Here is a 17,964-nt window from a genome sequence, read left to right as displayed (position 1 = left end):
ATGGAAGATCAAACAAGAATACACTGCATTACCCTAATTTGAGGTATTCTGATCCTCCAAGAATGGAACTAACGGTCCACTTGGCCAGCTTACAGCTGTTATTTCTCAATTCTGTGGCCAGAACAGCACCACGCTGAGAGTCCAGCTTCTGACGCCAGTCCACACCAATTGCCTGAACAACACACTATCATCAGTTACTGACATATTAAACAACTCACTCTTGGTAACAGAAGAAATAACAAAAGCACAATGAAACTTATTATTCCAACAAACCACTGCACATCAAAATTATGTAAACAAAAATGTGACACCAATCAAACCTCCAAGATATGTGTAGTGCTTATTCTCTTTACTGATACACACTCTCTTTTGTATAAGAATCTTTTTATTAGAACGTTGAGGCTAAGATTAACTAAAATGTAAGAACATAGTAGGAACATTAGCCAGGCTGAGAGTCAGTAAAGAACATCTTTACTTTGACCAAATGTTTTTAAAATGAACAGTATAAATACGGATGATTAATAATAGATGTAAAACTTTCATCTATAAGTCCAATTAACCCAAATGATAAAGGGACATATTTTAACAATAACAGTGAATTTCTTCATGCCTGGTACATAATTGAACATCTCATTTTGTGTCGGACCTATGCACATACTGCTCTTTGATACAGTACCGCCTGGAACTATTGACCCATCGGGACTAGGGCATACCTCGTCTTTACCGCGGGTAGTGGCCGCGCGTCCACCTACATGTAGGTGAAAACACGGTCGTTCCGCGGTGAAGACGAGGTACAGTGTGCCGCGGTAAATTTGCCGCGGGCAAAAAGATGAGGCGTGCCGCGGGAAAGAACAATGGGGACTGGTTGCATTTCTAAAATATTAGCGTTAGCGTTAGCCTGCGTAGCTGGCGGTATGTAGGTGCGCGCGAAAGAAAGTTTTGGCGGCGGAGCCGCTAAAAGCCGCGAGAAATACCGCCTGCCAGAGAACTTGGGTATTTTGAATGCCGCCCACTTTTATCACCTCATTGGCCTCAACTGATCCCAATTAAACCAACCAATTAGGACAATTTTCGCGCGAAATATAGGCGTAAAGGCGATCGTCTTACACTTTGTTGTTGTTGTTGCATGCATGGCGGATAAAGGAGAATTTGCATCGAAAGGAGACATGCCTACAAAGCCAGTTAACGGAAGAAAAAGCCAAGAGGAAAACGCTAACGACTTTTGTAGGTTTTGTGGTGTCAATCTGAACATAAAATTCGGTTATTTTCAGAAAAGTACCAAATTCGTTTCCACGGAAAATTTATTTAAACTTTTAGGTCGCGCGAAGCGTGAAGGCAAGACATTAGCAGAACTTTGCTCAGAAATTGGCCTGAACATTGTGGAGTCTACCGTTTTATCGAGTCGAGTTTGTCACTTTTGTGGTAGGAAAATATTCAACGTAGTTGAACTTGTCCGGTTCATTCGCTCCGGCCTAGAAAGAAATTTGGAAATTCCGCTCTGGTCTTCGGATCAATATACGCAAGTAAGGATTAACCGTCTTCTTCCGTCGTCTGTGTCTTCGCCGGACAGGAGTCCTCAAGCAAAAAAGAATTTATACAAGGACCGTTCTACCCCTAAGAAATCCTTCAATTTCTTAGAATCGACTCCTTCAAATGCAACGAACAAAGAAAACAGGCTGTTATTTTTACCGAATAGTTTGTCATACTCATAAGCAAAGCAAAGTGTCCCTTGGGAAATATACGAGGGATCATCTAACATTTGATTGACGTATGTACTTCTCTCGACCAATCCGTTTTTCCCGCACACTGGTGTGCGGACTATTCAAAAACCCATGGTTTTCGTGCAGGCGGTATTTCAAAGTGCCCCTCCCCATTCTCCTCGCGGCTTCGCCGCTCGCTTCTAACGGCTCCGCCGCCAAAACTTAGTACCTACAATACCGCCAGCTACGCAGGCTACGTTAGCGTGAGTGAAGACATTTATACTGCAAGTGTTCGAGGTGCGAAGAATCGGTGTTTAATCGAAGGAGTAATTTGAAGTCAAAATGGCGTTGGGTAGTTCGCGTAATAATTCAAATATTGAAATCCTGAATCTTTACCTAGGCAAATGTCTGTATTCCGTCTTTTCAGAGATAATAAAAGTAACTAACAATCCAACACTTGAAAGAAGCTTGTTACATGTATCTCCGAGGGTATGTTAAATACGCAGTGAAATACGTGTACGTTGATTTACCTGCTTTTTAAAACACTCGGTGTAAGTTTACGAAAGAGAGTTCGCTGAATTGTCTTAAAAAATCCTTTTTTTTTTAATTTAGTTTTCTATTTTTTATGTTCATTTCGATACAAGCGACGGGGCAAACGTCTAAATTCAGTAACCGTAATTTGCATAGGAGCAAGTTTGACATTTGTTTTGCACTCGTGGGAACCGCTGCTTCTGATTCGTCAGCTTTTTTTGTACGTGTCCGACCACAGGGAGCCCACACAAACTATGTGACCGTTTGTATTTTGAATTTATAGAGGCAATGTATGGGAATATCGAAAATCCTCGTATTATCGTACTAGATTGCGATAGATATTCTCATTAAACATCAAAATAAACGTAGTTTTACCTTAAATGTTGTGTGTTGTCGTTCCTGAGGTTGAAGACGGCGATTTTAGCCATTTGAAAGGTTCGGCGTTGCACGTTCACTATTACGCTCGAGTGAACGTTCAACGCCGAACCTTTCAAATGGCTAAAATCGCCGTCTTCAACCTCAGGAACGACAACACACAACATTTAAGGTAAAACTACGTTTATTTTGATGTTTAATGAGAATATCTATCGCAAGCTAGTACGATAATACGAGGATTTTCGATATTCCCATACATTGCCTCTATAAATTCAAAGTACAAACGGTCACATAGTTTGTATGGGCCCCCTGTGGTCCGACCAAACAGCTGCTACAAATATCACCTGAATTTTAGAGCAAGTTTGTGTTCTAAAAAATCGGATATTGAGAGGGAATATTATTCTTGTTGCAGTGCCAAGTTCATTTTAAAAGAAAGAGGTTTAAAATAGACTGTAGACACAGGCGACAAAATTTGCGAAGTCGACACAAGGGTTTCAAGTTACAATAACATCATCACGCGCGAACATATGTTTTATAATCCGTAAATTTCGTGGGTCAGTTTTTTTTTTTTCTTTTGCTTCTCCTAACTTAATATTGAAATAACTTGGCAAAAAATACACAGTAAACAGCGTACTAACATTCTGGAACACTGCCGTGTTGCATCAAACAGCTTGTCACGTCAGGAGTCCGAGTGACAATGACCGACAATGTGTTGGAATTGCAATTATTCGGGCGCTGAGCGACACAAAACATGCCGAAATATTATTTGTTTTCAATTTATAAATGATTTTAAAAGGTCTGGCAAACGGAACTCCACAGACTGTCGAAAATTCAAGTTTGCTTGTTTTTTCTTGAGCAAATCTGCACGTTTCGAAGCGTCGATAGTGAATATTGCGCATTGTCCACAAGAAGTCTTCAAATATTTTGGGTATACCGAGTTTTGAGATATTAAATCAGAATCTTCCTCAAAGGATTTTTCAAATGTGTTCGAATACTCGAAAACGGGTTCTCATTTTCTTCAAATGGTTCAAGCCTACAAGGGCCGAGAATCGTATGTGTATCGGCCATGATTGTCCTCCGTAGTTCACGTTCTTCGGTGCGATTTTGCCATTAGAAGCTAACGAACCAAAACACAAAGCAAAGGAGACAAAAGCGTATTCAAACTCTACCGCGTCTTTTCTTTACCGAGGTTTTACCTAGGTGAACTTTCCCGCGGCAACTTTGGAGCCATACCGCAACCGAACCGAGGAAAAAAAACGTCCTACTGCGGGAATACCGAGGGAAACCCGCGAGTAGGTCCCGCGGCAACGACGCGGCAAATGGGTCTATAGTTCTAGGCGGTACTGTAGATGTCTTGGTCACGTCTGCATAAAATTTTTTAATACTATAACAGGTAACTTAAGAACACGCTCAAATTGTCAACATTCAGCCTCAGCCCCAAAATTAGACGTTCTTATAAAAAAAGAGTGTAGAACAAAATACAGAGGAACCCCATGAGGTTACAGTGTACTCATTCACATTTCATGCAGCTTTCAATGCCTGGGCCCGGTTGTTCGAAAGCTAATTAACGCTAATCTACGATTAAAAGTTAATCAAGGTTTTCATCTCGCTCATTAAAAATGGTTCAAAGGCTAATTTCAAGCCGTAAAGGTAAAGAAAAGTCTAAGTCAAAACTGTGGGCCAAACCTCTTTTGGAAGAATCTTTATTGATTAGTTACTAAAGTCGAATCAAAGTTCACGTTAATCCAGAATTAGTTTAATAGGGCTTTAAAAAACTGGACCCTGGTGTACATGTGCTATTTCTTTGTGCTTGTTTTAAATTCATCTTCCTAAGGTGTAAGCAACTGATTGAAAAACTATGATCAATGCTTTAGAACTGGTCACTTTACTAGATAGAATGTAACAAACCTACAGTGTATCTAGATTATACATCACACCCAGCTGGCAAATGACCCAGGCATGTGAAAAGATCCAGACTTTATTATTCCTCAAATTTGTGGTCACCACAAGTATTGAAAAAACTTGCAATGCGTAGCTTATGAGGATTTGCAGTACATAAAAAACCTAATGTCATAAAATAACAAAAATAACAACATGACGTAAGGCACTTTCCATTTGTCAGAACTGGCTGACCACATAGATCATTTCACAAACGGAATGCACCAATTTGAACAACAGTTTATATGACACTATTCTTTTGAATTGCTTCAAAGTGGTGCACACCACTCTCAGAATGTGCCATTTTGAAGAATTCTAAGAATTAGTCCTTCAAATTGTTACATTCCATTTAAATACAGATGGACCGGTCTTGCCGGCCTGTTCTGACAAATGCTCATACACACCCTAGGATCCCACTCATTCAGTGTTTTGATGTTAATAAAAGATTCCTCTCCATTAGGTCCCAGCATCACGGCATCATGCTCACACCTCACAATCAGTTCAATTCCATCTCCAAGGTTCCATTTACGATACCTGAAAAGAAATTACATACTTGAGAATACTAACAGAAAGCTAAATACGGTCAACTTTTGCCTTGCGGACACCTCGCTATTATGGACATCCCTTCCTAATACCGACAGTACAGATCCCCAGCAAAAACAAATTACAGACGTTTGACTGAAATAAATTCCTTCTATTACGGACTTCCGCTATTAAGAACACTAACTCACAGTCCTGAATGTGTCTGAAATAAATAATGAAGATTGCCAATAAGCAGACTGAAGATATTACATCAAATAAGTATGTAAGTAAGTAAAACCTTTATTTTGACACGATGAGTATTTAAGCTATGCAGCTTATGGGGTCGTGTAAATAATATAAAAAATACATAAACAATAACTGTAATAAAATTGTAAAGTAAAATAAATGGTATTTATAACTGCTAAAATCATAGACCTAAAAACTCCTTTTAAAGGGGGATCTATCTTCTACAGAATAGATAAGAAAAGTCCATGTCTCTGACCAAAGTAAGTTTGTTAATCATCCTGGAGAAACGTTTCACACTATTCGCCATACGACATTCAATTGGCAAATGATTCCACAAAACTGGACCTCTATAAGATATAGAATGCTTTTTGATATTCGATTTGAAAGGTGGTATTTCCAGCTTAAGACTGTTCCTTAGATTATAAGAGGACTGCGATTTCACAATATGTGTTGTCATGCAGGATGGTAAAACATTGTGGTACATCTTATAAGTTAGTTTCAGGATAGATTGCTTATAGAAAGTTCTTAGAGTGTCCCATTTAGCCCTGGTGAGGACTTCCACTGATGGTAGATCCTTAGCAAAATTGAAAATGACTCTTGCTGCCCTGCAGTGTAGTCTTTCAAGTGAATCAAGTTCGTCTTGCCGATTAGTACCTCCCCATACGGATATACCGTACGTTACTGCAGGAATTATAACTTTAAAGTACAGGTTTAAGAGATCCTGTTTGGGTAAGAATCTGCTCATGAAGTCATTTAACCATGTTATGTAATTTTGCATCATGAACCCTCTGTTTTAGCAATAAAACATGGTAAGGAACATATTTGAGCTTCAAATTACTTGGGTTAAAAGTGGTAGCAATCTGTCACAATAATTCATGATGCTCTCTGAATCCAAGGCTGAAGTATAATAAAAACCAGGAGCCCAATATTTGATAGGTTTTGGGGACCAGGCTGAGAAATGTCAAGACCCCCGTAGGCAAAAATTATGTGAAGGAAAAACCTTGCCAGAAAAAATAAGGGCACCAACTAAATTATGGGGTGAACAAGTTATTTATGTTCAAGAGTGGATCCAGGAAAAAAGTGACTTTTCTGATAATGCGAGTGCTGAAGGTGAGTGGTTCTGGGGGGGAAGGGGAGGGCATGTTCCCCGGGAAATTTTTAAATTTAATATAACTCCTTTAAATGCCATTTCTTGGATTTTTAAGTCAACCTGACAAGCATTTTCCATACTTAAACCTGGGAATTTTTTTCTACTCTAAAAATATCGATTTATTGTCAAAATCTAATGTTGGAAGTTAAGACCTACTAATATGACATACAAGAAAAAATTAATGTGAGAAAAACAATCATTATTTCTAAAGTAACAATATAAGTTTTGTTTTTGATCTGGTTACTGCATTAAGATGAATAAACAATTTTACATAAGGTGCAACAAACCATCCTGATCAATCAGCTGGTAAACAGACAATCTCTTCACACAGAATTAAAGGAAACCTCCACTCTCGAAACATGTTAACGTTACATTATTGAAATTACAATTTTCTTTGAAATTTCATTGGAAAACATGGAAATAATATTTCAGTGTCGGAAAAAACATGATTTGATTATCGGCTATTTTCGCTTTTAAATTTCCCGTGCGCCGCCATCTTGGATGTCATGACGTAATAAGGTTGCTTAATTGTTTCACACAAAAGAACTTCTGCTGAATAACAATAGCGGCAACCATTACACGTCATAAAACTCAAAATGGCTGCCCCGAGGAAATTTAAAAGCGAAAGTTGTCGATAATCATATTAACACACTTGAATGTCATTTCTATGTTTTAGACAAAAATTTAGAATTTAGGCACTATTTCCAACCCTTAACCATCAATTTGTTGTGAGAGTGGAGGTTCCCTTTAACAAATATGCCCAGAACCCAATTAAACTAATCCCGGATTAACATGAACCTTGATTCAAGTTTAATGACTAATCAACAGATTCTTCCAAAAGATTTTTATCCTTTAGTTTGGACTTAAACATTTCTTTACCATTAGCTTAAAGTTAGTTATTGAAACCATTTTTATAAGCGAGATAAAAACCTTAGTTACGTTTTAATCGGGGATTAGCATCAATCGGCTTTCAAACAATGTGGCCCTGTTTAACTGTTCCGTTCCTTATAATTAAATCTTACATTAAGGTTAGAGGACAAAATACAGTTACTAATGGAAAGATGTATCTAGATTATACATCACACCCAGCTGGAAAATGACCCAGGCATGTGAAAAGATCCAGGCTTTATTATTCCTCAAATATGTGGTCACCACAAGAATTGAAAAAACTTGCAATGTGTAGCTTATGAGGATTGGAGATCAACAATACTTAACGTGGATTTATTTGCAGTTTACACATGTAACTGCGGCATTTGTTCATGTTTTCAAAACTGGCTGGCCAGTTCTGGCAAATGGAAAGCACTCTGAATCATTATTTTAAACAAAGTAAATGTTTACTGTATTTTTGATCCCTATACATGTACCTGTATGCAACGGATGCCACTTGGCCTTCATCATCATCTGTCACAAAAGGGTTGGGTTGAGAAAACGTTTTTTTCTCTGGCCCTCTTTTCAAACACTGCTGTGAGAAGTTCTGGTTTATGAATGTTGCTTCCAGACCAAGATTTGTGGGGGAATTGATTCCATTCCCTTCATCAAAAACTACATCATGAGCAGTCTCGCTCACTGTCAGCAAATCTAACAATAGAGAATGATAACATCATTCAGCACAAAGGAGTAGCAATCTAGCTGTTCAATAATTATACTACAAAAAAGAGAAGAATTAAACCACCCAAATTATTTATACTAACCTATAATTGAAAAGAAGGGATTCACACAAAAGGGGCGTATATTGCTTTTTGGTGAAATTAATTTTTGTATTTGCAAGATCTCGATAAATCTTTACATATGGACTTGTTTTGACATGAAGAATGTTATTCTGTGATTTTTTTCTGCTGTTGATTTGCTTCGTTTTCAAGAAAAACAGGGCGAAAAAATTGAGTTAGCGCAAAAACAAAAACAGTGAAAAAATAACAGAACAGCATTCTTCATGTCAAAACAAGTTTGTATGTAAAGATTTAGCAAGATTCCGCCAAAAAAATTCACCAAAAGAGCAATCTACGCCCCTTTTGCAGGAAGCCCATCAAATGCTTAACTTAATGGGTCATTTAAAATGTTAAAAAAGGAGTAAAAATCCCCTTAAATAACTATAACAAGACCTGATTTGAATTGTTTAAATAATTATTTACCTACAAGCAGTTTAAAACAAAATAACCTACTGTAGGATGATAACAAATTGACCTTGACATCAAATTAACCTGGCTTGAACAAATACTGGCCAAATTGATCTTAAGATCATGTCAACCAAGTTAGAACAAATTGACCTACAGTGTACTACTGTAGGCTGAAACAAATTGATCAAAAGAACAAATTAACCTGCAACATATAGTTTTTCATATATACATGTACAGGATTTTTATTTAATTATTCATTCATTCCACTGTGTATGATTTAATTTTTAGGAAGGTCCACAAGTTTATCAAGTTTAAAATGATTAACCTCATTAAATACATGTAACGTTATTTTTCTTCTTCTTCATTAAATTAACTCTGAACTTTGTTCACATTTATAGAAAACACAGTTCCTATAAAATAAAAAATTAGGAATCAGCCAGAAAAAAAGGTAGAATAATAAATTCACATTGGATGCTTGACACCTACCATCTAAAGGATATCAAAGAGGAATGGTGTGGATGATTATACAAGTAAAATGCTGCACTTGAAACCTGTAAATACAGTCTACACCTACCAAATTCAGAATCATCTCTCTTGTCAAAGAACAACTTGGATCCAACACGCTACAAAAATAAAACAAAACTACATGTAGGTTACCGGTATAATGCAAATACTGTACAAGCAGAAATAAAAGATAAACAACAACATTTTGGCATCTTCATGACACCTTTATTAAGCTGAAAATAGTAAATTATATTCCAAACAATTGTCAGAAAGAACCAAGTAAATAAGCATACGAAAAGGATTGTCATTGCCACACACAGTATGGCACAAATCAAATTTACATTTCAACTTGACAATGGTGTCATGAAGATGCCGAAACGTCATTTTTTATCATTGATTTTTCCTTGTATAATTTGTATTAGCAAAACTTTACTTATTAGATATAATAATTTGGGAAATCAAAATGATGGTCAGATAAGACAACTACAGTCTTGCATGTAATGATTGAAAGCATTAAGTTTACATGTAGTTTAGCCTTATTTCATGGTTAAAACTTTATGCATCACTTGTCACTGTTTGGGGTTTTGAACCAATCATACGCACCATAAACCAAAGAGTATTATTATTAGGTTTGGCACATGAGAGGAAAAGTGTATGAATCAACTGCCACTCCAGGGCGGCATAGTGTGACAGACTTTGTCCAACTTAACAATGTTTGCTGCATGAAATTAAAACTGCCTGCCATAGTGATACCAAACTGATTCATACGCCACTGTTTTGCTGGACTTATTATTATTATTATTATTATTATTATTATTATTATTATTATTATTATTATTATTATTATTATTATTATTATTATTATTATTATTATTATTCATCAAGAGACACTATACATTGTACCTCTGTCAACTTTTAGTGTTTCAGATCTCTTAGAGAAATGTGGCCACTGTCTGTTCAATAGAATGTCAGATAGCAACCATCCTTTGCACAGCCTTTTGCCCAAATATAAAGAATCATCATCATGTATCATGCCCAGTGTTAACACAGAGAGATTCAAAGATACACTAGCTTTTAAAATAGACTAGGGTTTAGATATAACTTAGGAGTATGAATTTTTATTAGCTTGAATTTTTTTATTAGTTTTATTATTTTTATTGTAACATCGAATTAGTATTTTTCTTTGATGAATAGAGACATATTATTTTTTGTTATTATTATTATTATTATTATTATTATTATTATTATTATTATTATTTAACAATATTAGGTTCAGCACATGAGTGGAGTGGCATCTGGATCAGGCCCAGGGTTGTCAAAATAAGCCGGCAACCGGCGCATTTCACCGGCTATTCCGAATACTGCGCCGGCTACTCTGACTGCTAGGTTTGTTCTAGGCATGGTATTGCGGAAATAAAACTGTTCAGTTAATAATTCGTTGGAAGCCAAATCGGAACAGAGGCAATAAAACAGTTATTTTGCCTAAAAAGTACAATAAATTGTGTGCGTGACACAGATGTCGACGCGATTGGCCGCGCTTCCAAAAGCATCAGTCTATGCTCGAGGTTTCAAAAAAATTATGGCGAGCGGAGGTGGCGGAGCGAAACGAAATAGGACTTTGCTTGATTTCAATTTCATTAAAAAGAAGAAGATGAGGGAGGACGAGGAGAATGAGCAAGACGATGGGCAACAAGGTAAACGATGAAAAAAACTCGTCCTTTGCATGTTTCGCATTGTCTCGGAAAACAATATCAGTCATTGGATAGACCATGGATTCAATACCCCGATACGGCAAAAAGAAAAGTCGTTCTGGTTCACTGGTTATCTTGTGAGTATTGGCACTAACATTAAGGTTACTTTAATGATACTTCTTTTCTTACATTCGCATTATCTCTTCTTTTGTGTCGCTTTAGAAACACTTTTGTTGATTATGACAGTGTGAAATTTTGTAAACCCTGATTTTTTAGAATAAGTTGAGCTTTATTTGCAAGACGAAACTTGCAGCCAAATGAGTGTTTATACAAACAAGAAAATTGCCAAATTTATCCGCCAGACGGGACGGCGCCTCTGATAATTAGTAAGATGTTCATTTCATTTTTGTGGGCTCTTGACTTTTTATTTCAGTTCACCGGGTTTTACATAGTGATAATGAAGTGGATGATCATGAATCAGATGAATCTGATTATTACAGTAATTTTGAAGATGATTAGAGCAATCTAATCTGTAATGAAATGAGTCTAATCTGAAGCATCATGGTTTCTTCAATATTTTGTATGTTACAGTAATTTACGTTTCAAACAGTGAATTCAAAGAGTACACACTGACAGAAACCGTGCAATACTGTGAAAAAGAAAAGTTGTGTTGAAGACAAAATACAGTGTAAGAGAATGGTAGTCTCTTTCTTGTGCGCTGTAGTTTTTCAGGATTTTTAATCCATTGGCATGTTGATGTAAAGAAAATAAAGATGCAGGCATGGTGAATTAAAGTTGTCCATGCCAGTTATACATGACTTTAGGTATCACATAAAGGTGGATTCCAGAACTATAAGATCAACTTAACAGTGGGAAAACCATGTACAAATTAACACAATGTTTGCTGAAAATATGCCCAGATTGTTTTTCAGAGTATCATTTTTGGCAAAATTTCCTGGGGGAGGCCCCACAGGACCCCCCATAGAAGGGACCGATATCCCTCCATACTCTCCCTGAACGATGCGCGTGCCTTGCTGCAGCCGCCTACTTTATGGACAGAACCTGCTACTCAGAAACATAATGACAACCCTGCAGGCCTAAGAAATAATTGTTATTACTGCGACATATACAGCTGTATAAGTATTGTTTTATAAAAAAAATTAAACCTAGAAAGTTGTACAAACTGCAGGAAAAAGGAATCAATTCTTTGATTAAACCATACAAATTGCCGTGCCCAAAAGTATGAATAACAGTACTACTAGCACAATACAGTACCTGGACAACAACATCCCAAGAGTACACAGACCGGGTGGCAGTCATGAGTGTGGCAACAATTGCATCAGTTGAGAACACATTTCCTTTTGAAAGAAGCTGAAATGCAAATGAATAGTGAGTACATGTTGGCAGGACTTCAGACGCTTCAAAAATGGTTTTGTCAACTTGAAGACAACTAACTGATAGCACAAAGAGAGGAATGATACCCAAATGTAAAAAATATCATTAATTTCAGATACACCTGTACACTGTATTTGTATGCAACAATGTAATGTATTCGTGTGTATCAATGGTAATAAACAATTACAAAAACCACTATTACTGGTTATAAGAAGAGAAATATTAAACGTTTGTGTCTTTATTCAATTCATACATGTACATGTAGAAACAATACATGATGATGTCAAAAGGTACATGTATATCAATCAAGGTGTTCCAAGTTACTGCTATTTATTGTGTAAAGTTAAGTTTTCCGTTTTTCCAGAAAGTTTGTGATTTGCTGTAATTTTTTTTTGTCTTGTCCCGCCTTGACTAGCTTTGTGGCTATTTGTGGGACAAGCCCTTTATATAATCTAAATCTAAATCTAAATCTGTAAGTAACAGATAACTTACAGGAAATGCTTAAATGATACAAACCTTCCTGATAATTGGATCATCCGTGGTTGTAACTTTGTGGAATATTCTGTTGACTCCAGCTAAAGGAACTTCATTCTTGGTTGTAACACGATCATAACTCTTTTCATAGTACTCCAAATTTCCACAAACATATCTACAATAAAAATAAAAGATCCATGTATGCGTTATTCTCGTGGATTCACTATATCCTGGCTTGTAATTTCTTTGGTAGTGTATGAAGAAAAGAATAAAGTAATAATGATCATTTTTTTATTATTTTGGACAATTTAGTGATTCTTCCAAAAGAAGTTTCAAAGTTGTCCCAAATATCACAAGCAGTAATGTTGAAATATTGCAAGATGTACAATGTATTTATTGCAAATATTTATTTTAACCCACCTTGCCATAATTATCTTAACCCCCAACGCCTTCCCAGTTCCATCATTGTTAACCCGTTTCAAAAAGGTTTCTTTTCCTTGTGAAAATGGGACACTGGAACCTTTAAAATTTACAGGCGAACAACACAGCCACCATTTTAATTGAAATTTTATTTTATTTTTATTTTTTATTTTATTTTGCGAAGGACAAAAGCTTTTTTTTTTGTAGGTCTCCCTTAAGACCTATGTGAAGACAATGGAATCTGATCGGTCGGTCTTTCCTGAAGAGGACTAAAATATCCCTCTCTGGGTTATGGTTCGAAAGCATGCAGTCTATGGGGACATCAATCATAGAGGGGTCTGGGAACTCTAACAAACAACTAACAATCTAAATAAATAACCAGAAATCTCAAATTTCAGTCTCAGGACAGAATTAGGATGGCTTCCCTGTGTGGACAGCAATTAAACTTACAGATTTTCTGGTTCCTCCACATTGGGCAAGTTAAGCTTTGAAAGCCGAGGAAAGTCCATTTCACCATCTTCCAACACTTTCCATTCTTCACGCACTGCTACAGATGGGGCCCTCTTATGTATATTCTGTAAGGATTTGAGATGCACAGACACAACTCTTAAGTTATTAGTTCACACCTACAATGTTTTCTTCAACAATGAATAAAAAAATGAATTACTTATAAAACCATCTTTCAAAATTATTGCAATACTCACAACAGGCTTCCTATCATGCCACTGTCCACGTCCATAATTCCGCTGCATCTTCCGGGAGAACTTCTGTCGGTTTTGGTTCTTTGATAGGCTTTGCATTCCTCCAGCAGGATACCGCTGGTTCCGCTGGTCTTTTCTCATATTCCTCTGAGCAATATAAGCAAATAACTAATCAGTGTATCTAAAACAGGTTGTCCTTGCGAATCCTCTTATCACTGAAAAAAAGGTTTAACCATCAGGCATTCAAGATAACAGTGACAGAGTACATTTATAATGTAGTTGCTGTTGTTGGAACAGAAGGAATTTTCTACTCTTGCTTGTTTTCACTCAAGGTAAAAGAGAAATACAGCAGTTACAACTGTATCTGAATTTAAAGCTACTGTCTCGTGTAGACTGATTAATGATCACAACTTTAATTACAGGGGAACAAAACAAGACCAACAATAAATAAATCAGAAGTTGTTAAGAAAAATTTAATGGTCTTGTTTAGTATTGGTGTAAACATGTAAGAACCTTTTCCTCTAAATGTAGACATATTATGCTAAAAAGCAACATGAACATGTGCAACAGTATTGTCAAAACCAGACATCTTTTAAAATATTAATATTAAACTTATTGTTCCTTGGCATCATCTTTTGTAAGCTTTAGCCTGACATTTAAACGTTAACTCACCTGACCAAATCTGTTTCTGTTCCTTTGGTATAGAGGACGCTGAGGACGGGAAGTGTCAACAAGTTGAAAAGATGATTCATCTTCTTCATGGTAATATGAGAACATCTGATTTCCTGTCCCAAACTGTGACTGGTACTTATCTAAATATGAAGGAAATTTAATGAGAAATGAGCTAAGCTGCATACAGGCAAATTATTTCATTCTTGTCAATGTCCTACACCCTATAAGACAGGATACTAAACTCTACTCAGGTATAAAGTAACTGCTGGTCTATCAATTGAGGGTAGGAGAGCTGTCACCTGTGTTGGCTTGACCCTTCAGCCTTCTTTCTTTTGGACCACTCTGATATACTGAGTGCTCAACATTTCTGTGTATTCCTAAATGCCATCCTTTGCCCCAGGAGAGAAGCCAGTGATGTACTAGACCCTCGAAACAGCAATGCATCAGAGGAGTGGACCAAAGTTTTTTAATACTCTTAGTTCTGAGATGACTAGCTCTCTCATGTCCTTCAAAATTTTACGTTAAAAGATTTCTTTATTAAGAACCAGTAATGTTTTAATGTCGATCTGTTTCCCAATCTTCTGGCTCTTGCTCATCCGTATTTTGTGAGGAAACCTAATTTTATATAAGCCTCGTGATTTCAATATTCGCCATTTTTTACCTTTGACTCGAAAACCTGTATTCTGTATAATTGTATTTTGTAATTTGTGTGTAGCATGGCAAAAAATAAAAAGGAACGGGGAGGAAAAGTATTTTCTACCATTTTGTATTTTAATTCAGGGAAATATATTGTCTCACCTAGTTTTATCCAGGATTAAAACAGAAACCAGGATCAAAAGCAGTACTCAATATTTATGCCTTAAAATGGAAATTGCTCTAAAAAAGCCCTGTTTTGGCACAGAGACTGTTTGTCATATGAGAAACTTAGTGAAAATTTGATTTTTAAGCAAAATGCTAAAACTTAATTATAAACAAGAAATAACTTAGAAATCAGTCAAGCATCAGTATCTCTTTTTTGTACAGTGTAGGTCGCTTTCATTTTCTAGAAAAGTGACAAGCTATTCTTGTTTATTTAGCATTTTCCTCAAAAATCCAGTTTTTTTACATGATAACAGGTCTCTGTGCCAAAATAGAGTTTATTTAGAGCAATTTCAATTTAAAGGCAAAAAAGTCATAAACACCTCTCTTGTCTAAAACCCTTCAATCATTGTCCACTGTTGTCAATTTCTTGTATTGCTTTCTAATACTGGTATTTATTGATTGCCCACCCTGCGCTTATATGTCAAAAGGTACAAGACAATGTATGAAGCAACTACAGGCTGAGGACCATTTTTTCCTGTATACCAAATGAGCTGGCTCATTTGGCTTGGCAGTGGAATAAGGAATGAGGAATAATTATTGATAATTATGTTCACTAAGGTGTTGGGTCTATGTATTTAGTGGCTCATTTGGCTTGGCAGTGGAAAAAGGATTGAGGAATAATTTATGTTCACTAAGGTGTTGGGTCTATGTATTTAGTGGCTCATTTGGCTCGGCAGTGGAATGAGGAAAGAGGAATAATTTATGTTCACTAAGGTGTTGGGTCTATGTATTTAGTGGCTCATTTGGCTTGGCAGTGAAATAAGGAACGAGGAATAATAAAATTATTTATGTTCACTAAGGTGTTGGGTCTATGTACATGTATTTAATGGCTCCTTTGGTTCGGCAGTAGAATAAAGAACGAGGAATAATGGAAATGTTCGCTTAAGTGTTGGGTCTATATGTAAGTTATGTATCTGGTGGCTACTTTGGCTTGACAGTGGAAGAAAAGAATGAGGAATAATCGATTAAAAATTACCATTCGTTAAAGTGTTGGGTCTATGTATTTGGTGACTTGTTTGGCTCGGCAGTGGAATAAAGAACGATATATTCCCTACAGTGTTGGGTCTATGTATTCCATGGCTCATTTGGCTCGGCAGTGCACAAACGAGCCAAGAAAGCCAGTCTCTCATATAAACTAAAGAGCAAACGAGCGGTATACAGTAAAAAGTGGCCTGTTTTCTACTGTTTAGCTGAATGTACTTACTCATATATCTGCGATCCTGGTAAGTTCCACCAGTCCAATCAGATACCTGAAAATTGAGAATAAATTTAAAAACACCCTGCGTCTGTCCAGTGGTGTACTTGAATTATAATTATTGTAATTTTTTACACACGTACACCTTAATCTAAATAAAAGGTAACCCTACCCACTTCGAACACTTCGAGATTCCAGTTTGGTTACATTATGATAGCAGTCTGCGAAATTTAAGTGCAGAGCCTTGTTTTTAAAAAATGAGAATAAAATAAAAAGCGCCTTTTTTCTCAAAGTTCCTTACAAAAGTTCTTAGAAATGTTAACAGCAACGTAAATTAAAGATTAACATCCGCGGTGACGAGGAAAAGACAGTCTCAAACCCGACATGGCATTTTTTAGCCACTTTACACATGGATAACGTCAGTTTTACCTTGCCCAATCGATCTCCTTTAGAAAATGGCTGATATGGTATATCTTTGAACGCAGTTGGAATGGCACAAGGTCCCCAGCCATCGGGATTATCTTCGATAACTGGCGGAATAAAAGGTGCCTTACCCGCCATGTTGGATATTCTAAAATCACGTGGAAGGGAACTTTCAATTCATAATACATGAGGGAGTCATTCGACTGCACAAAGTCCGCTGTCACAACGTTCCGAGGAAGAAACACTCTCCTGCCCTCTCTCCTGCCGCGAAAATTTTGCGGGAGTGATTTTTTGTGGTCTGCGGGAACAAATTTTGGTAGTTCCTGGGAGCGAGGTTGGGACGGGATGTAAAACCCGAGAGTTCGCAGCCTGTGAGCAAGCTCACGGTGGGGGTAGGGGGTGGGGGCTAGAGAAGAAGGGATAAGTAATGCCAAGAGAGAATACAAAACTGAATTCAAGGCTGGCAAGATTCATTTATGGCCAATATTTCGACTAATAGAATTAGTCTTCCTCAGGGCCAGAGCTATACTAAATGGAAAATATAGTAACGGCTCCTTAAATTAAAGTTTGAAAAAATGTATGGAAAAAAATGATTGGCTAATACATAACATGAAGACGGCGTACTTGTAAATATGAGATAACAAAAATATAAAAGTGAATAATCAAAGGTTCAGCGTTCGTTTTTCCTGTAATGCCTTCTGGAGATAACGTTTTCCCTCTATAAATTAGAAAAGCCTCGCGTGCCTTACAGCGGGAGGCATCGATGGTGGGTTGTAGTTCGAGAGGGATGAGTCGACTGTCCGCAGAAGAGTGGCCTAGTAAGTTGAAGTGTGTAGGGACTGCTGCTGTAGAGTTGGCGTGATGCGGGTTGTTTGTCGCTTGTCTATGTTCTCCTTTTACGGATCTTGCATTTGGTTTCCCCTATATACTGTTTATTTTTTTTTTACATTTTTTTACATTCGATCATATTTGTAAGGTTAGTAGAATTACAGGTTATATGTTGTTTTATTTGTCTTGTTTCGCCAGTGTTGCTAAAAGTGTACGAAGTTCTT

General features: G+C 36.8%; 1 protein-coding gene across 1 annotated transcript in view; it reads right to left on the bottom strand.

The window, feature by feature from the left end:
- Positions 1–17,067, bottom strand: part of LOC146463038 (eukaryotic translation initiation factor 3 subunit D-like) — a 23,083-nt gene extending 6,016 nt beyond the window's left edge. The window contains exons 1-11 of the mRNA XM_085084909.1: positions 16,919–17,067; positions 16,499–16,544; positions 14,434–14,573; positions 13,765–13,908; positions 13,511–13,635; positions 12,683–12,815; positions 12,047–12,142; positions 9,151–9,199; positions 7,827–8,040; positions 4,949–5,078; positions 33–172 (exon numbers count right to left, since the gene is read on the bottom strand). Coding sequence (XP_084941035.1) covers positions 33–172; positions 4,949–5,078; positions 7,827–8,040; positions 9,151–9,199; positions 12,047–12,142; positions 12,683–12,815; positions 13,511–13,635; positions 13,765–13,908; positions 14,434–14,573; positions 16,499–16,544; positions 16,919–17,050 — 1,349 coding nt within the window. The 5' untranslated portion in view covers positions 17,051–17,067. The remainder of the gene's footprint in view (positions 1–32; positions 173–4,948; positions 5,079–7,826; positions 8,041–9,150; positions 9,200–12,046; positions 12,143–12,682; positions 12,816–13,510; positions 13,636–13,764; positions 13,909–14,433; positions 14,574–16,498; positions 16,545–16,918) is intronic.
- Positions 17,068–17,964: the final 897 nt, after the last annotated feature.

Source organism: Pavona decussata, unplaced genomic scaffold, assembly GCF_977016875.1.
Source record: "Pavona decussata unplaced genomic scaffold, jaPavDecu1.1 SCAFFOLD_181, whole genome shotgun sequence".
Classification (NCBI taxonomy): domain Eukaryota; kingdom Metazoa; phylum Cnidaria; class Anthozoa; order Scleractinia; family Agariciidae; genus Pavona; species Pavona decussata.
The sequence above is the reverse complement of the archived record's forward strand: the minus strand, read 5'-3'. Positions and strand labels throughout refer to the sequence as shown.